Here is a 21,363-nt window from a genome sequence, read left to right as displayed (position 1 = left end):
TGTCCATTTATCAGCTCCACTTACCATATAGAAGCGCTTTGTAGTTCTACAATTACTGACTGTAGTCCATCTGTTTCTCTGCATACTTTTGTAGCCCCCTTTCATGCTGTTCTTCAATGGTCAGGACTCTCCCAGGACAACCACAGAGCAGGTGTTATTTGGGTGGTGGATCATTCTCAGCACTGCAGTGACACTGACATGGTGGTGGTGTGTTAGTGTGTGTTGTGCTGGTATGAGTAATACCTGCTCTGTGGTGGTCCTGTGGGGGTCCTGACCATTAAAGAACAGGGTGAAAGCAGGTTAAAGTATGAAGAGAAACAGATGGACTACAGTCAGTAATTGTAGGACTACAAAATGCTCCTACAGGGTAAATGGAGGTTTTAATGTTTTGGCTGATTGGTGTGTATATATATATATATATATACAGTATATATATATATATATATATATATATATATATATATATATATATATATATATATATATACAGTGTATCACAAAAGTGAGTACACCCCTCACATTTCTGCAAATATTTTATTATATCTTTTCATGGGACGACACTATAGACATGAAACTTGGATATAACTTAGAGTAGTCAGTGTACAACTTGTATAGCAGTGTAGATTTACTGTCTTCTGAAAATAACTCAACACACAGCCATTAATGTCTAAATAGCTGGCAACATAAGTGAGTACACCCCACAGTGAACATGTCCAAATTGTGCCTAAAGTGTCAATATTTTGTGTGACCACCATTATTATCACTGCCTTAACCCTCCTGGGCATGGAATTCACCAGAGCTGCACAGGTTGCTACTGGAATCCTCTTCCACTCCTCCATGATGACATCACGGAGCTGGTGGATGTTAGACACCTTGAACTCCTCCACCTTCCACTTGAGGATGCGCCACAGGTGCTCAGTTGGGTTTAGTCCATCACCTTTACCTTCAGCTTCCTCAGCAAGGCAGTTGTCATCTTGGAGGTTGTGTTTGGGGTCGTTATCCTGTTGGAAAACTGCCATGAGGCCCAGTTTTCGAAGGGAGGGGATCATGCTCTGTTTCAGAATGTCACAGTACATGTTGGAATTCATGTTTCCCTCAATGAACTGCAGCTCCCCAGTGCCAGCAACACTCATGCAGCCCAAGACCATGATGCTACCACCACCATGCTTGACTGTAGGCAAGATACAGTTGTCTTGGTACTTCTCACCAGGGCGCCGCCACACATGCTGGACACCATCTGAGCCAAACAAGTTTATCTTGGTCTCGTCAGACCACAGGGCATTCCAGTAATCCATGTTCTTGGACTGCTTGTTTTCAGCAAACTGTTTGCTGGCTTTCTTGTACGTCAGCTTCCTTCTGGGATGACGACCATGCAGACCGAGTTGATGCAGTGTGCGGTGTATGGTCTGAGCACTGACAGGCTGACCTCCCACGTCTTCAACCTCTGCAGCAATGCTGGCAGCACTCATGTGTCTATTTTTTAAAGCCAACCTCTAGATATGTCGCCGAACACGTGGACTCAACTTCTTTGGTCGACCCTGGCGAAGCCTCTTCCGAGTGGAACCTGTCCTGGAAAACCGCTGTATGACCTTGGCCACCATGCTGTAGCTCAGTTTCAGGGTGTTAGCAATCTTCTTATAGCCCAGGCCATCTTTGTGGAGAGCAACAATTCTATTTCTCACATCCTCAGAGAGTTCTTTGCCATGAGGTGCCATGTTGAATATCCAGTGGCCAGTATGAGAGAATTGTACCCAAAACACCAAATTTAACAGCCCTGCTCCCCATTTACACCTGGGACCTTGACACATGACACCAGGGAGGGACAACGACACATTTGGGCACAATTTGGACATGTTCACTGTGGGGTGTACTCACTTATGTTGCCAGCTATTTAGACATTAATGGCTGTGTGTTGAGTTATTTTCAGAAGACAGTAAATCTACACTGCTATACAAGCTGTACACTGACTACTCTAAGTTATATCCAAGTTTCATGTCTATAGTGTTGTCCAATGAAAAGATATAATGAAATATTTGCAGAAATGTGAGGGGTGTACTCACTTTCGTGATACACTGTATATATATATATATATATATACTGTATATATACAGTCATGTGAAAAAGTTAGGACACCCCACTCCACCATTCAGAATTTCTTCAGCTGTGTGAGGTTTGAGGGGTTTCTTGCATGCACAGCTCATTTTAAATCACCCCACAGCATCTTAATAGGATTAAAATTTGGGCTCCACTTCTTTCTTTTGAGCCATTTCTTGGTTAATGTTTTGGGGCGTTGTCATGTTGCATGGTCCACTTCCACCCTCTGATACAGTGAAGAATTCATATAAGCAATAGAACACGAGAGGGAGTGTGTTATCGCGAATAACATCACGGCTGCGATTTGGTCGCAGGCACGAGCAGAAGGCGAGTGCCGTAGATCATCACAGCCGTGATGTTATTCGCGATAACACACAACCTCAAGTGTTCTATTGCTTTTATACAACAGTTTTTACAAAATAAAGCAAGAAAATAAATCAAAGAAGACCTGAATGCTTTAATATTGATAATACCTTCCACCAAAAAGTAGTTCCTCAACGAATGAGTTGCTGCTATGAAAATTCCCTACCCTGCCTTAACACAGTAGGCTAAAAAAGGCATATAGTTTAACACTACAAAGCAAATACCAAGTTGCAAAAACTCATTTCAGGGAGGTAAGAAGAACAAGAAGAAAAAGGCGAGAACCTCCGAAGGGAAAAAAAAAGAAATAAAAAACCTCTCGCACACACCAAAGGATATGGGTGATAACAGAATTTTTAGGAGCTGCTAACTGGGCTATTAAGCTAACTGTTCGCGTAACAAACACATTAATGTTCCCTACATAGTGCACTAGATTGTTTATCAGATCACGGATTTATGTTCTCTACATAGTGCACTAGATAGTGAATTAGACAATTGATTTATGTTCCCTACACAGTGCACTAGATTGTATTTCAGATAACGCATTCATGTTCACTACATAGTGCACTAGACAGTAAAGCAGACAATTGATTTATGTTATTTACACAGTGCGCTAGATTGTAAATCAGATAACGGTTTTAAAACGCGATCAGGAAAAAAGTCTGTGTCGCCTGCGTGCGCGTTTGTGTGCATGAAGCTTGTCGTCACTGGCAACGCGTCAGCGGAGTAAAACAGTTGTGGTGTGAAAAGGCGGTGTGAACGGTTAGAACGCTTTTTAACCAATCAGATTGTAAGGTCGGAACTAACTGTTGTATAATGTGGGTTCTATAATGGAGAGCTTGCCAGGCCCTGCTGCTGCAAAGCAGCCACAAACCATGACATTTCCACCTCCATGCTTCACAGTTGGTATGAGGTTCTTGTGCTCAAATGCTGTGCTTGGTTTGCACCAAACATGTCTTCTGTTACTGTGCCCAAATAATTCAATTTTGGATTCATCATTGTTCCAGAAGTCCTGGTCTTTGTCTAGGTGTTCTGTGGTAAACTTTAGTCTTGCCCTGATGTTTTTTTAGACAGCAAGGGTTTACTCCCTACACACCTCCCATGAAAATCAAACTTGTGCAGTCTCTTTCTGATGCTAGATGCATGTGCCTTGCTATCAAATGTGACAAGAGCTACCTGTAGGTCCTGTGATGACATTGTAGGATTATTGGAGACTTCTTTACGTATCTTGCGGTCTGCTCTTGGGCTGAACTTGCTAGGACGGCCTGACCTGGCCATGTTGGCAGTTGTTTTAAATGTTCTCCATCTGTAAATTATTTTCCAGACAGTGGAATGGCTGATTTGTAATTGTTTTGAGATCGTTTTAAATCCCTTCCCAGACTCATATGCATCTACAACCTTACAACAGACTCATATGCATCTACAAAGCTCTTTAGATCTTACCATGGTGATATCACTCACTTCAACAATCAAGAGCAAACCAAAGTAATGTCTAATGTTTAAATAAAACTTTAATGTCCTCTAACGACGGTCTAATCATTGCAGTTGATGTGGTGCACCGGATTCTAATTGTAGACATTTTAAGTAGTAATAAATGTGGGGGTGTCCAAACTTTTTCCTCACAATAAATGTCCATTTTTGTTTATTATATTTTACAACTTCAGTTTGAAAGTGTTCTTTTCAGTTTCATTTGTTTAGTTATATAAGCTCCATCTCTCAGTACTGTTTAAATGAAGCTCAAATGTCCATATGTTTAAATATGTTAAAAAAAGACAAACATACAACATCTATGACTGAAGTTAACGTTAGCTAGCTAACTATAGTCAACAAAGTATAATTATTACTAATTGTTACGGGAAGGGTGGGTGGTGGACCCAAGAGCAGAGCTCTAGGTTTATTTATTTTTGAGGTAAACTGTGAATAGAAACTAATATATAATAAAAAACAAGGTATGTGGTGTAGTGAGTATGCTTGTGTACTTTTGTGTCTGAGGCTGGATTCGAACCCTCAACTCAGGGAACCAGAGAGCAGTGCTTTACCACCAAAGGCGGGAACGGCAAACAAAGGAAACGCCAGACAATGGTGTGCTCAAACAAAGGGAGATACTGATACCAAACCAACACAAAATAATCCTCAGCCACTGGGCTGGAAACACTCTTAACAAAATTTTTTTATTTTAGTTTATAAATAAACTTAAGAGACAAGAAGCTGAACCTTCTTTTAAAGAAATATCTCAGTCTATAATTATTTTTCCTTTGTTTCAGCTGTCTTTTCTTTTGTCTTTCTTTTCTTTCTTCTTACTTTTCTCTTTCTTTTCTTTCTTCTTACTTTTCTTTTCTCTTTCTTTTCTTTTCTCTTACTTTTCTTTTCTCTTTCTTTTCTTTTCTTTTCTCTTTCTTTTCTTTCTTCTTACTTTTCTTTTCTCTTTCTTTTCTTTCCTCTTACTTTTCTTTTCTCTTTCTTTTCTTTTCTTTTCTCTTTCTTTTCTTTTCTCTTTCTTTTCTCTTTCTTTTCTCTTTCTTTTCTCTTTCTTTTCTCTTTCTTTTCTCTTTCTTTTCTCTTTCTTTTCTGGGTACCTTACCGTCTGCCCCTCTACAAAGGTGCAGTACTGATCAGTGGTTTGAGTTGAGCTTTTATACAAAGCTCTACAGGTGTTCCTGATTAGCAGTAATCAGTGCTGGTGCTTCTGGGAACAGGAGTTCTGAGAGCTGTTCCCAGATGCTCTTTTACTACGCCGCCCAGGCCCCCTGCTGGTGACCGGCGGCATGGACCGACCCCTTACACTAATAAGATGAAAAGTGCATTGGCAGGGCAAACAGTACTCTAGTACCTAAATAAAATGTGCATTAGCTTTAAAATATGATTGACAAATACTATAAACCATTCACTAAAAGCCACTGTATTTTTCCCATTTCTCCTCTTTAACAAACATCAACAAACACAACGTAATTCCGGTTCTGTGGCAAATGGGGCACTAAAGTCATGAATGGGCTGCTGGTGCATGTCAGGCTGTGAGTTCATGCCTGCAGCCAGACCCTTCAGAGATTCTTTGATGTCTTAGGGTCTGTTTGAAAACCTAGTAAGCTGCGTTGCTGTCTACTGCCTAACTAGGCAGCTTCCTAAGTAAAGAGCTTATAAGGCAGGTTATTCAGACACACTACTTAGACAGCGATAGTATGACACTGCAGTTTTCGCTTACTAAGCTAACACAGTTAGCCTCAGGCCATTCAAACCAATGGGCTGAGGCGGCACAACCCGCTAGCATGCAAGCACCGAAGTACCAATAACAGTTAAATTGTCACTGACAAGTTTGAATTTGCAAATAAATGACACTCATACACTTTTATCCTAATTAAAAATTTTGAGAATTTATTTACATTTGAAAAGAACTCATTCATGCTCCGCATTGGTCAGCCATATTTGAAATCTTTGGCGAGAACAGTTGTGCCGCACAGAATGCTGGGATTGCCTTCACCGCTAAGAAGCATTAGATGCTCCCTTGTTATTCAGGCAGATTATCATTTCGAATTAAGGTGCCTTAGTAGGCAGCATTTTAAGGCATCTAAGAATTCGGACAGGCTTCTTCACGGGAGCGTGCGTACGATGACGTAAAATGCTTTCCATGTAGAGAGTTCACTAGGTTTTCGGACAGACCTCTAGAAGGCCACTTTTACAGACCACACTCACAGTCCCTCTTCTCTCATTCTCTCAACCAGAACTACGTGGACAGCTAAATACCCCCCAGCCTAATATAACCCCCCAGCCTATTACCCATTAACCCTAAGTACCTCAACAGCTAAATAACTCCTCAGCCTCAACTACCCCACAGCCAATTACTGTCCTCGTTCTCCCTGACCTATCTGCATCCTTTATCACAGTGGTCCTTAACCTTTTTTGCACCACGGACCGGTTTCATGTAAGATATAATTTTACGGACCGGCGGGGGGATTTAAAATAGAATAACTGTACTACTCACAAATGAGCTTTTTTTTTTGCTTTAATGAGACACTGTTTCCACCTAGGGGTGATAGGAGAAAATAACACCCCTAATTTTTCATTGCTGATGTAGCATTCTCTAATTATTTATTATTTCTGTGCAGCCCAGTAATAAATGACCCATGGTCCGGTACCGGTCTGCGGCCCGGTGGTTGGGGACTACTGCTTTAACACATTTAATCATAGCATTCTTTTTTCCTCTTTCTCCAACCTTGGAATAACTGGTTCAGCATGGTAGTGGATGGCCTACTACCTGGAAGGGCGCTCCTACTAGGTCTCATGGAGGGGATCTACATCCATTTCATGCACTCTTTTAAATGGTGTCCTTTAGTGCTCTGTACTTGGTCCTTTTCTGTTCTGCTTTTTTGGTAAGGTCATATCCTTCAATGACTTTTCTTACTACTCCCATGCAAAATGATACTCAACTCATCTTGTCATTTCTGCCTTCTGACACAATAGTCTCAGTCTGAATCTTCTCACATTTACATTTTCGGCATTTAGCAGACGCTCTTATCCAGAGCGACTTACAGAAGTGCTTCTTTAGTAAACATTTCATTACTGTTGTTTAAGTAAAACAACAGTCCAGGAATACAAATCTGCTAAAACCAGTTAAAACCAAAGGTTTTTTTTTATAAAAAAGAGTGTTAGTAAGTAAGTACAAGTCAGCTTAAGTGCTTAGTAAAAAGGTGGGTTTTTAATCGTTTTTTAAAGACAGCAAGAGACTCAGATGTTCAGACAGACAGAGGAAGTTCGTTCTACCACTTGGGTGCCAGAACAGAGAAGAGTCTTGATGCTTGTCTTCCTCTAGTCCTGGGTGGAGGATCAAGTCGAGCGAGACTAGTGGCTCGGAGGTTGCGCGGTACAGAGTAGGGTATGATTAGACCATGAAGGTAACTTGAGGCTGGTCCATTTTTGGCTTTGTAGGCGAGCATCAGTGTTTTAAACTGAATCCATGCAGCTACAGGAAGCCAGTGCAGAGAACGCAGCAGTGGGGTAATGTGGCAGTGTTTAGGTTGGTTAAAAACCAGGCGAGCAGCTGCATTTTGAATGAGCTGCAAGGGTTTAAGAGTGGACATGGAAGCACCTGCCAGGTGGGAGTTGCAATAGTCCAACTGTGAAATTACAAGTGACTGGACCAGAATCTGAGTAGCTTCCACTATCACTATGGATATCAGCTCATTACCTAAAACTTAAACCCAGCAAGACAGAGCCGATATATTCCTTCAGATCAGTCTCCAACCCAATACCTTGTCATCTCTCTTAATAACTCCCAAATCAAACCATCCAATAATACATGCAACCTCTGTATTGTCCTGGATAGCCAGCCGTCTGTCTCTGCTCACATAGCTAACATGACAGGATACTGCCGGTTCCTCTACAACATAAGGAAGATTCTTGTCCAATCACTTATTATCTCAAGGCTGGACTACTGCAACTCCCTTTTGGCAGGTGCTTCTATGTCCACTATTGAACCTCTGCAACTAATTCAAAATGCCACCACTCCACGCATTTAGTTCTAAACAATGATGCTTCTTTACAAAGCCAAAAATGGACCAGCCCCAGGCTACCTTAGCTTAATTACTTAGTAATCTTCTATACCATTTGTTTAAAAAAAAGTCTTCTACCTTTTTCTTGTTCTAACAGGGTTTCAGCAGACTTGTATCCTTGAACTGTTGTCTTCTTGAAGTAGAATAGGAAAATGTTTATAGTGGAAGCACTCTGGATAAGAGCCTACAAGCCTTTCGCCTAACAGCCTAAACTACCCCATTAGCTAAATAACCCCTAGCACCCCAGAGATGACATTTCGAACTCGTCTTTTCGAATCTCAGCTCTGCCATCCAGCAGGTTGGGCGCCTACATGAACAACGATTGGCTGTTGTTCAAGGGGGGTGCCGGAGGGTTCCTCATAACTCATGCAATTATGACCTCTGCTGGCTGATTGACGGCGTCTGCACAGAGTTGAGGTATAGTGGGGATCAGGGTGTTTCTCTCCGTACACAAACACTGGTCCACATATGAACTCGCCTACTGCACTTGTGTCGAAGGGGGCGTGTGTTAGTTTCGGCTCTCCTCATTTAGAGTGGAGGTCAACATCAGTAGAGAGGAAGCGTGATACAATCGGGTAATTGGATACGACTAGATCTGGAGTAAAATTGGGGGAAAATAATCAAACAAAATGTACCCCACACAGCCCTTCAACAACTATCCCATCAGCCAAATTGTTTACATCTACCCAATTAGCCTAACAGCCTTTAACCAAAACTATCTCATTAGCCTAATAGACTTTAACTAACACTACCACAACAGCTAAATATACTCTTAGCCTCAACTACCCCACATCCAACTACCCCTTAACCATAACAACCCAACAGCTAAATACTCCTTCAGCCTCAATTATCTCACAGCAAATTACACCCACAGCCAACTGGCCGTCAACACCCACCCCATCAGCCAAATTGCTCTTAACAACTACCCCCATAGCTTTTAAATCCCTTAACAACAACTACATTAGACTAATAGCTAAATCACATATCTGAGCAAAAGTATTTACACCCCCACAAAGATCATTGCATACACCCTAGCAACCACTCACCAGCACCCTACCAACCACCTAGCAACAGCCTCGTAACCCCAGTACTAGGGCTGGGCGATTTTGCCCAAAAAAAAAATCTTGATTATTTTAAAATTATAACCGATTGTCGATTACGATTTCGATTTTTTTTTGTTCTTGTATAATGCAATTGAAATAAGACTCGGATTACTTTTTTTTGCATTGTAAATTAAAATGACTGCAGAAGTGCAAAAATAGTACCACCACCACCTATAATTATCCTTTTAAGGATCTAAAAATTTATAACAATAACGATCACAATAATTAAAAACAAAATGGAAATCTGAATTATCTATATGCTTTATAAGAATAGCTCACAAACAACTCTTTTTAAAAAAAATAATGTGCAGCAAAACCTTACATTAGGAAAAGGACTAAAAAAAAGTTTTTTACAGGTTTCTTAAAAGAAACACGAGTCTGTGCTATGCTGTTTCCACCACTGAGTGAGTCTGTATCAGTATCTATACTGGGGGAGGGGGGGTGAAGTAATCACTCAGCTCAGCTTTGATTTTGTCCTCTTGTGATTGGGGGGTGGATGGAGGGGGCACGTTCTGCTTCTAACTATATAGACTACAACTCCCATGTTTCCACGGACCGTCACATGTCCCCGGTCAGCCAATCCTGATCGCGCTCATCGGCGCCGGAGTTTTGATTCAGTTCAGCGGTGTTCGATTCAGTGAATCTTAATTAAACTCTTCTGTTTGTGTCTCGTTTTACCGATCGTGTTTACGCTCCTTATTTCTGAATCTAACCGTTACCGTGTATAATCCTTGTTGTCTTCCGTTTACTGTTTTAGTTTATCCTCTGGTTTTGGACTCTGACCTGGTTTTGTACACTGTTTTTGCCTTTTTATATTAAACTTTCCCTGATTTATATTCCGCGAGCGTCTGGTCAGTTTCTGCCTCGTGTCATGTTGGTATTTTAGTAAAAATATAAAGTATGTAAACAATCGCGATTGTCACATTCTAACATCGGGTGAAAACGTTCATTCTGATTAACCGAATTAATCGTGAAAATCGCCCAGCCCTACCCAGTACACCTTGGCAACCACCTACCTACATCTTAGCAACTGCAATAGCAATAACTTATTACCATAGCAACCACCTAGGAACACCTTAAAACTATCCCTAAATCCTGTTATCGACCTAAGAACACTACACAAACCACCAAAAAACACTTTGCGAGCAATCACTCGCTATACCTTGACAACTGCCTAGCAACACCTTATCAACCACCTGTAACAGCTTAGCAACCACCTGTTACACCTTGGCAACTGCCTAGCAACACTTTAACAATGACCTAGCAACAGTTTTAGCAACTATCCTGTAAGCATGGCAACTGACTAGCAACAACTTTGCAACCACCTAGCAACAGCTTGGCAACCTCCAGTACATTTTGACATTTTCCAGTACATTTCATTTTACGTTTTTTACGTCCATTTTATTTCATCAGTATTTCAAAATTACATTTTACGTTTAAACATTTTATGTTTTACCATTATTTGACAGTATTTATCGGGTTATCAATGTTAAAACAGCCAAACAATCTGCTTTTCATATTGGTTTATAAAAGGCCCACTTTGCCTTTCTAGTTTTATTCTAGTTTTCGGGGAGCAGTGATGGACAGAGAATCACCACTTTGTCAACAAATGCGTGTAAAAAGATGAAACTGTATTTAATTAAGCAATTAGATTTTTTTTTCAGTGGACAATTTTTCTCAGAGGGAAATTGAGGAGTTTCTAAATGAGGCTGCCTGCATGAAGGACTTTAACCATTCTAACGTCATTAGGCTATTAGGTAAGACCCTAGACATTCAAAAACATTTTGCACGTTTTCTTCAGAATGTTTGTCAGCAGAAAACTGTTTACTTTGATTGACCATTGTACCATTACCAAAGGCTCAAGTTTAGCACTGCTTGTTTATCTTGAATTAAAAATTAGAACTTAAGAGAACAATGCAGCATAGAAAAAGTGCGACCCACAACCCTGAACAGGATAAAGCGGTAGTAAAATGGACAATGAATGAATGAATGTACATTGAAATGTAGTAATTGATTTTTTTGTTGTTAAGAAAGCGTGGCAACTCATGAATGAGGTACTAAACAGGTTTTAAACAGTAAATACACTTACTGAGCACTTTATTAGGTTTACCTTTCTGGTTTGTACATTTATTGATAAGATATACAGTGCCTTGCAAAAGTATTCGGCCCCCTTGAACTTTTCAACCTTTTGCCACATTTCAGGCTTCAAACATAACGATATGAAATTTTAATTTTTTGTGAAGAATCAACAACAAGTGGGACACAATCGTGAAGTGGAACGAAATTTATTGGATATTTTAAACTTTTTTTAGAAATAAAAAACTAAAAAGTGGGGCGTGCAATATTATTCGGCCCCTTTACTTTCAGTGCAGCAAACTCACTCCAGAAGTTCAGTGAGGATCTCTGAATGATCCAATGTTGACCTAAATGACTGATGGTGATAAATAGAATCCACCTGTGTGTAATCAAGTCTCCGTATAAATGCACCTGCTCTGTGATAGTCTCAGAGTTCTGTTTAAAGCGCAGAGAGCATCATGAAGACCAAGGAACACACCAGGCAGGTCCGAGATACTGTTGTGGAGAAGTTTAAAGCCGGATTTGGATACAAAAAGATTTCCCAAGCTTTAAACATCTCAAGGAGCACTGTGCAAGCGATCATATTGAAATGGAAGGAGTATCAGACCACTGCAAATCTACCAAGACCCGGCCGTCCTTCTAAACTTTCAGCTCAAACAAGGAGAAGACTGATCAGAGATGCAGCCAAGAGGCCCATGATCACTCTGAATGAACTGCAGAGATCTACAGCTGAGGTGGGAGACTCTGTCCATAGGACACAATCAGTCGTACACTGCACAAATCTGGCCTTTATGGAAGAGTGGCAAGAAGAAAGCCATTTCTCAAAGATATCCATAAAAAGTCACCTGGGAGACACACCAAACATGTGGAAGAAGGTGCTCTGGTCAGATGAAACCAAAATCGAACTTTTTGGCCACAATGCAAAACGTTATGTTTGGCGTAAAAGCAACACAGCTCATCACTCTGAACACACCATCCCCACTGTCAAACATGGTGGTGGCAGCATCATGGTTTGGGCCTGCTTTTCTTCAGCAGGGACAGAGAAGATGGTTAAAATTGATGGGAAGATGGATGGAGCCAAATACAGGACCATTCTGGAAGAAAACCTGTTGCAGTCTGCAAAAGACCTGAGACTGGGACGGAGATTTATCTTCCAACAAGACAATGAACCAAAACATAAAGCAAAATCTACAATGGAATGGTTCACAAATAAACGTATCCAGGTGTTAGAATGGCCAAGTCAAAGTCCAGACCTGAATCCCATCGAGAATCTGTGGAAAGAGCTGAAAACTGCTGTTCACAAACGCTCTCCATCCAACCTCACTGAGCTCGAGCTGTTTTGCAAGGAAGAATGGGCAAAAATTTCTGTCTCTTGATGTGCAAAACTGATAGAGACATACCCCAAGCGACTTGCAGCTGTAATCGCAGCAAAAGGTGGCGCTACAAAGTATTAACGCAAGGGGGCCGAATAATATTGCACGCCCCACTTTTCAGTTTTTTATTTCTAAAAAAAGTTTAAAATATCCAATAAATTTCATTCCACTTCACGATTGTGTCCCACTTGTTGTTGATTCTTCACAAAAAATTACAATTTCATATCGTTATGTTTGAAGCCTGAAATGTGGCAAAAGGTTGAAAAGTTCAAGGTGGCCGAATACTTTTGCAAGGCACTGTATATGACTATACAATAGGGATGTCCCGATCACGTTTTTTTGTTCCCGATCTTTAATTTTGATCCCCATCCGATACCGAGTCTCAAACCGATACTTGTATTTTCTAGATATTGTCTAGATAAGAACTAGATAATAATGTTCACACAGTGCACACTTCAAGTACATTACAGTTATTAAAATGTATCCAATGTATATGTTTAACAACTGAATAGCTCTGCAGTGCTGTAAGAAAAAAATTGCCTGCATCCAAGCTACAAAATAAAAGTAAACAAACTTGTGCAGCATTGTAGTAGTAAAACTAGAACACATTTAAAATGAAGTGAAGGTTCTTTTTGAGGAAAATCAGCATCTCTGCCGTGTTAGCGGACAGCCGGTTCCTCTTTTCATCATATAATAATAAACTCGCTGTATTCGACTGAGTGTTTATTTTTTAGGTGCCGTATCAAATTAGTAAAACTAGAACACTCAAAATGCAGTGAAGGTTCTTTTTGAGGAAAATCAGCATCTCTGCCGTGTTTGATGGACGTTTCTACGCGAAGTGAGTGTGTTTTGACCCTTTGGGGCTTCCATAGTGCATGGAATAGCGTGCTTGGCTAACGCGATGACTAGCTGTCCGCTATTCGGTACCGTAACAGAAGAAGTTAATAAAGCGTTATGCTCCCGACAATTTGTGAATATACCGTGTATTTATTTCTTTATTAAGCAAGCGCATCACTACGTTGTTTTGTAAACCGGAGTGATCCTTGACTCACACACCATATAAATAGTAAAATTCTACAGTAATAAACGCAGCTCTGCTCCTACCGCCTCGTGAAACGCTCGCATTGCAGACATTACACTTCGCTGTTGGACTTATTTCACTTTCCAATTTAAAGTATTTCCACACAGCGGACATGCTGACGTAAAACAAAGGATCGGAATTAGGATCAGCCTTTGTAAAGCCAATACCGATCAGTTAAAAAATGGCTTGATCGGCCCCGATTCTGATCTTTGAGATCGGATCGGGACATCCCTACTATACAAACAGGCGCAGTAGTTTTGTTAGGATTTTTAAATACCTCATTGTCAACCCTGACAACATCCTTTGATCAGAAAGTGTCCACTTATGTTCTCATCAATGCCATGAAAAGAAGTGCATTTATCTCAGGGTATTTTGATGTATGGTACATCCAAAAAGATTTAATCACATTATTTAAATAATGAGTAAAAAATGAGTAAAAAGTAATGAATAAACATAATCTTTGGCTCTATGATCTATTAAAAAATATAGAAACACCAGTATTTGTAATAAAATTGGCCACTGCAGTGGTCATAATAAAAATAAATCATAATAATAAATATATTTTTTACCAATGGTGTGGCTTCTCGTTTGATCCATTCATACAGGTGTATGTTTAGATGTTGGTCCAGGTCTCTTCCCCAGGCCAATGGTCATCCTTCCATTTATGAAATACGGAGACTTGCATAGCTTTCTTATTCGCTCCCGTCTCGGAGACTGTCCTTTGGTAAGCTGCCTTTGATTTTTGTCATTACTGGTTCTACTAAATTTTTACTTTAGTTTTGAAATTAAATTATTTTTGAAATACTGTTTATTACATTTATTGCAGTTCCTACCATCAGAAATTCTTCTGAAGTTCATGATTGACATTGCGATGGGAATGGAATACCTCAGCAGCAGAAATTTCCTACACAGAGACCTTGCAGCACGGAACTGCATGTAGGTTTTTTTTCTTTTTAATATTTGGGACAGCAGTAGCAGGCTTTAATCTTTGTGCTCTGACTTAAGTTTAAAGAGATCAAATCCTTGCCAGAAGTCCAAACAAAAAGATTTTAAAGTCAGTCTTAACTTTTAATTAAACATTATTAATTCATTCATTAATTTGCCATTCAGCAACCAATCAATTCTGGTCAAGGTTGCAAGGCAGGATCATTTAATATTCAGGGTTTGTTAATAGGCTTTTCTAGTTAATGCTTGTAAACAAAAACAAGTTTATCGAAAAAGGTAAGTTTTATGAGTATTACAGTTTTCAGTGATGCATGACCAACTTTTCACTTACATCACTACACAATGTACAGTCTAAAGGTGCTGATAAAAGTATAAGAATTTCATTAAATTTGGCTTTTCCATCTAACCACAGGCCAAATATTGTATCATGATATATGCTGAAGAAAGTAATGAACAGTACAAATATGTAATTTGACTATAAATGTAAGTTTTTATTTTACTTTCAAGTTATTTTTCATGTTTATAATAATAGCAAATGTGTACCTTGAAGAGGTAAGTAATCAATATTGATTTTGCAAATATATTTCATTATTTATAGTTGCTGTATTTCATAAATAAAGTTGGTTAGTTAATATCATAAACTATATTTTAATAGAGCTGTGAGGTTCTTGTGTAGCTGCCTTTTAGTGGTGGCTGCACAGAAAAATATTAATCTTGAAATATTGCAATGAATACAGTTTTAGTAAATGTACACTGCCCAAAACATCACTCCTTTTTCTACTCTCTGTATGTATGCTTTCTTACAAGGTTACGTAATGACATGACAGTGTGTGTGGCAGACTTTGGCCTCTCAAAAAAGATTTACAGTGGAGATTACTACAGACAGGGCAGAATTGCCAAGATGCCTGTAAAGTGGATAGCTGTGGAGAGTCTGGCAGATCGAGTCTTTACTGTGAAAAGTGATGTGGTAAGAATCAACTTCACCCCCATGCTTCCTCAAAAAGTACTAGGGCACAAGAATTGTTTAGCACTAATTCATGAAATGCCACTGCACCTCACAGTTCAAGGTTTTCCAGAACAGAACAGTTAACACATTTATAGGGGACTAAGATGGTACCAAATTGGCACAGTAGTCTAATACCCATTACTGCCAAGGCACGACTCTCAAGTTTGTTTTTAAGGGACATGTTTAGATTCTCAGTGAGAATATGCATCTGGCCAGTGTAAAGATGCAGTTGGTTTCAATCATACAGCGGGCAGAGGCAGAAGTACACAGGTAAATCTGGCATATCAAAATTGTCAAAGAATAAAATGTCAGTTTTGCAGAGAACAGCCTGAGACTCTCGCAACCCTAATTATTTTAGCATAACTAAATGGGAGAACTCTCATGAACACAGTCATGAGGGTTTTCACAGGATGTCAGCACCCACCTCCCCCACCGTTTACAAACCTGAGTGATCGGACCAGAGAGGCAGAACGACAGAAATTTGTGGTGATCAGGGATGTTTGGTTGCTATTATCTAGAACTCCCAAGCTCTACACCTTTGTCTGTAGTCAGGCACAGCCAGAAGCAAACACATACCGGCCAGCAAAAGCGACAAAACATGAGAGCACCAGACTGCCGAGACATCAAAATACAGGATCGAAGCCACACATCCCTGATTTGGAAAGACTAATCAAAAGCCTGAGTGAATAAATATGTTTTCAATCTGGACTTGAAAATTAAAACTGTGTCTGAATTCCAAAACACTTCTGAATTCAAATCAGGAAAAGTTGGAACAGTATGAAAAATGCAAATAAAAAAATGCAGTTTACAATTTAAAGATAGTTTGTCTAGGGTTGGGTGGTATGATGGTATTGCGGTATACCACGGTATTTAAAAATGTTGACAGTATATTAAAAATGTGAAGTGCCAAATTTCTGCTTCAGGTCTACCTTGAAAACTGAGACTTTAAGACATTCGCTCAGCCACAGTAAGGGAGGGGTTGGAGTGGTAGGCGGTTGGAGCTCACTGATTGGTTGTGGGGGTGCTCACTGTTTGAGTTGATAACACAGAGAGACAATTGAAAAGCCACAATGGCTAGCCTTAGCTGTGAGGTAATCGAGCTAGTTCCAAAAAAACTTTTCTAACGCCTTCCTGTTGTGTAATGTGAATTACAAATATATTGTATGGGCCTTTAAGAATGTTAAGTGTACTATACTAGGGCATAGGGAGCAAGTGTGTAGGGAAGATATCAGAAATGATCGTGTCCAGCTGTGCTTATGTTGTTTTGCACTGAGCTTGTGTGACATTAAAAGTAGCGTTCTCATTAAACCCTGTTGTGGGAATTCAAAATAACCCTTAAAGATTGACACAGACAACCAGGATAATGATAAAAGCAAATAATCAATTTATTACTCAGCTGAGGGCCAATCTCAATGCAAACGCTCACACAGCTTTACAGAGGAGAGAGGGCCCTGTCGTCTGCCCTATCGCAGTATTTATACACCCCTTTACTGCCCCTTCAGGCTAACTCTGCTCAGCAACCCAGCTCAAGGTCAACTTCCCACACCAAACTTGCTTATCATGTTAGAAGAGGGCTCAGTTTGTTACTAAAACAGCTGTGTGTGGGTGTGTTATCAGTCTTTGGAATTCTGAAATTTTCAAAAGTTTCTTCTACCCCTGCTAATTAACTAAGAAAGCAAAAAAGTTTAATGCAAATAACTAATAAAATATAAAATTTCCATTCACAACCCCCACTCAAATGTTTGGACTTTTAATTATTTTACATTATTTTACATCACCGTCATCACAACATTAACATTTACATTAATATTTTTTTACCGTATAGAACTCAATTCTGTAATGCAGGCATAACTAATCATACACGTAACTGTGTAACTATTACAACATTTAATGCATTTTAATCAGCGTTCTGCTTCATGCACTTCAAGGAAATAGCTGTAATTAAAAACTAACCAAATAACTTTTTGAAATATATTTAACTGTTTAGCCTGCTATTATTTTGTTTTGTCTGGGCAGTGAGATATTATAATGGCTAAATGTTATATGTTAATATGTTTAAAAGTTTAATTAATACACATACATTTACACCTATGCATAAAATATTTATTAAAGATCAGATAGGATAAGCAATGTTTGACGTTCTGATAGTTTCATTTTTTGTAATAAAACATTTGAATACTATGATTACACTGTAAAGTTTGTACACTGTAAATTTTGTCCGCACCCCCCACACCCCGCGCGGTAATACCGTATACTACGGTATTTTCTGAAGACGGTATGACGGTATGAAAATCGGCAATACTGCCCAACCCTAAGTCTGTTCATCTTTGCTCCTCAAAGACTCAGCCTTTTGTGGATACTGCATTCGTTCCTAATCATGATTACAATCACCTGTTGAAATTGGATCATTTAGTATTTTATCACATTACTAGCTACTTCTAATTAAAACTCTTTTTGCCTCTTGAAATGACAGAATGAACATATTGACCAGCCAAAACTTCATTTTCATTAGATCTTCATTTTCATTCATTTTCTTGTTTTTTCCTCAGTGGGCATTTGGCGTAACAATGTGGGAAATAGCCACCCGAGGCATGACTCCATACCCTGGTGTCCAAAACCATGAAATTTATGACTACCTTTTGGAAGGCCACAGGCTTAAACAATCTAATGACTGTTTGGATGATCTGTAAGTGACGTTTTGTCTTTTTTTTTACTTTTGATGACAATGTTTTAAAGACAGATCTCAATTAGACTTTAACACAATTGCCCTGTCAGTGGGGTACCCTGAATATATACAGTTGCAATGGAAAATTTGACCATGTGACTGACATATTAGATTCACAGAAATACCAAGGCATTTTCAGGAGAAATGTTATTCCTTCTGTCATCCTTACTTTACCACATATCTATTAATCAATTATGAGGCAATTTCAGCCATAGAATGATGGTGATTTTGCATACATTTTACAATATTAGTTTTCTCATCACAGTGCATTCAGAAAGTATTCAGACCCCATGACCTTGTGCTTTTTGTGTTGATTTGAATTTGAATGGCTTTAATTGCCATTTCAATCCATTCATCTACTCTTAATAATATATAATGTCAAAGTACAAACATGTTTTTCAATATATTTTTTTGCTATTTTATTTATCCATTTTCCAATTAGTCTTTTGTGGGGACCCTGATGCGTCCGAGGAGGGTATATTTGCCTGACACATGCTCCCTCTGACATGTGCACAGTTCACCGACCACCTCTTATTCACCCATACTTCGGTGGATTTGCGCACTAGGCCAGTCTCGCACTTGGAGAGTCACTCACTGATTTCCACGTTTCTTCAGGTGTACAGGCATCTCAGGCTACTAACCAGGGTTCTTACACAGCGTTGAAGATCCTGCCACCTTTTCAATCCAGTCTTTTTCCACACAGAAGACTAGTGGGCAATTTGACTGCAGCCGGCATTGCCAGTTGTGCCTACTAGGGGGTACCCAGCTGACTGGTAGCAGAGATGACAAATTACAAACTAAAATCTCACAAAAATATTTAGACACTTTATTTGATCATTTGCTGATTCCTCTCCAATTTTATATTATTGAGGCCACTGTGGTCCTGTAAACACTTAAAGCCTTAGCTGTTGGTATACACCTTTGTCCTGATACAAGTCATGCCACAATTTGATCATAAAGATCCAGAAACAGGTTTTTGTCCTAAAAATGCAGTGTGTATTACAGGCCCTTATAGACTTATGTTGTGCTTTTCCAAATAATGTCCAATCAATTTAAATTACAAGAGGCAGACAGTTGAATTCAAGCGTATCTCAAAACTAGTTAAACCAAACAGAATGCACCCAAGCACAATTTGGAGTGCCACGGCAAAAGGTCTGAATACTTTTATAAATTAGAAAATTCAGCATTTGATTTTATTTATTTATTGAAAACATGTTTTCATCATTATGGGTGTAAATCCACAAGACAATATAAAGTTCTAATAAATGCTATCACTTTTCCTGACAGTGCGATGTAATATAGTGGCAGCAGTCATCTAAAAGGATGTATTGCATTGCACTGCATGTGTGTTCTTAGATCCAGAAATAATCTGCACTTATTTTATAGATATGACATCATGTTCAGCTGCTGGCATGCTGACCCTGTAGACCGACCTGACTTCACACAGGTAAGAGAGATGCTGGAAAAGCTGGCCGAGAAGCTTCCCAACAAGAAGGATATCATCTACATTAACACCTCTTTCCCAGAAGAGGAAGAGCAGTTGGCACAGGTGCCAGTGGAGGGCCCTGCCCTTACCTCCTCACCCTCTTGCAGCCGACAGACAATGGAAACATCCATTGTGACGGTAGATGTCCACAAAAGCTCAGCCATGTATGAGGATGATCGTTATGTTATTGTTGTTTCCTCAGAGGACCCTGGTGCTGTGGGACACAGCAGTGCTGTAGATGTTCCACTTTTAGCTGAGAGTAGTTTGGAACAGAACACAACTGACTCCTCAACAGACCTGCATCATGCAGCCAGTGACATGACACAGTTACTTTAAGAAATTGTAAAGCACAGAGGACCAATGGCCTTTAATCCTGTTAGTCAGTGATACACGTTTATTTAATCTTTTGAGTTGAGCTTACCAAATCAGGTTTTCAAACATCACTAAACATAATTAGTGATGATACAGTTTACCACTATTTTATTAGTTAAATTAACATTAGTGTATTGAAAGGTTAAGGTCTACTTCAGTTATTTTATATGTATTTTTGAGCAGATAATGTACATAAATTTGTACACCCAAATATGTATATTATGCTAATATAAATGATGTACAGTCGCAGTCTAGATGTTTTGATTTACTTTTCATTTAAAATTAATGAATACAAAAGGTGTGGTTTGAGAGTTTTACTGACGAAGGAGAAATGGTCTGGTAGTTTAGCATTTAATCAGCTGGACTAGTTTGTTTGTTTATTAGGATTTTTATGTCATGTTTTACACTTTGGTTACATTCATGACAGGAACAGTAATTATTCATTACACAAGGTTCATCAGTTCACAAGGTTATATCGAACACAGTTATGGACAATTTAGTGTCTCCACTTCACCTCACTTGCACATCTTTGGACTGTGGGAGGAAACCGGAGCACCCGGAGGAAACCCACGCGGGCACGGGGAGAACATGCAAATTCCACACAGAAAGGACCCGGACCACCCCACCTGGGGATCAAACCCAGGACCTTCTTGCTGTGAGGCGATAGTGCTACCCACTTAGCCACCGTGCCGCCTGCTGGACTAGTAATTGGAAAATCAGTTCAAGGCCCAACTCTTCTAGATTGCCACTATTGGGCTCTTGAGCAAGGCAGTTAACCCTCAATTGCTTGGATTTTATCCTCCAATAATTGTAAATAGCTTTTTGAAAAAGTGTCTCCTAGGTGCCATAATTGTGTAAATGATTTTGGTATATTGTACCATACAGTGAGGTACTTTTAACTTACAAAAACATGAGTATAACAGTTTGTGAAATTAATTGCAGCTATCTTGTTATTAAACAGTTAAAACGTTTTGTTTGGTATTTCTGTCTATTTACATGTATAAAGAAATTTGGCCCCCATAAGATTTTCTCTTTTTTCAGGTTTTAGAAAACCAGAAAAATTCTTCAGGTCTCAGAAAATGTTATATAGGACAAATGGAACATGAAACACATCATTTACATTCAATTATTTAGTGACCGACTAAATTACCCATGTAAAATTGTTTTAAACCCTAAACCCTAATTACTGGTTGTGCCAC

At 39.3% G+C, this 21,363-nt stretch overlaps 1 protein-coding gene across 3 annotated transcripts in view; it reads left to right on the top strand.

Annotated features, from left to right (window-relative positions):
* mertka (c-mer proto-oncogene tyrosine kinase a) overlaps positions 1-21,134 on the top strand; it is a 47,501-nt gene extending 26,367 nt beyond the window's left edge. For 2 of the 3 annotated variants that reach the window (XM_062995855.1, XM_062995854.1), the window contains exons 14-19: positions 10,765-10,857; positions 14,236-14,354; positions 14,457-14,566; positions 15,383-15,542; positions 18,131-18,267; positions 19,693-21,134. In XM_062995855.1, coding sequence (XP_062851925.1) covers positions 10,765-10,857; positions 14,236-14,354; positions 14,457-14,566; positions 15,383-15,542; positions 18,131-18,267; positions 19,693-20,128 — 1,055 coding nt within the window. In that variant the 3' untranslated portion in view covers positions 20,129-21,134. The remainder of the gene's footprint in view (positions 1-10,764; positions 10,858-14,235; positions 14,355-14,456; positions 14,567-15,382; positions 15,543-18,130; positions 18,268-19,692) is intronic. The other variant, XM_062995856.1, reaches the window with a different exon arrangement.
* Positions 21,135-21,363: the final 229 nt, after the last annotated feature.

This window comes from Trichomycterus rosablanca, chromosome 5 (genome assembly GCF_030014385.1).
Source record: "Trichomycterus rosablanca isolate fTriRos1 chromosome 5, fTriRos1.hap1, whole genome shotgun sequence".
Taxonomy (NCBI): Eukaryota; Metazoa; Chordata; class Actinopteri; order Siluriformes; family Trichomycteridae; genus Trichomycterus; species Trichomycterus rosablanca.
Note: the sequence above shows the minus strand (reverse complement) of the source record. Positions and strands in the feature narration are given on the sequence as shown.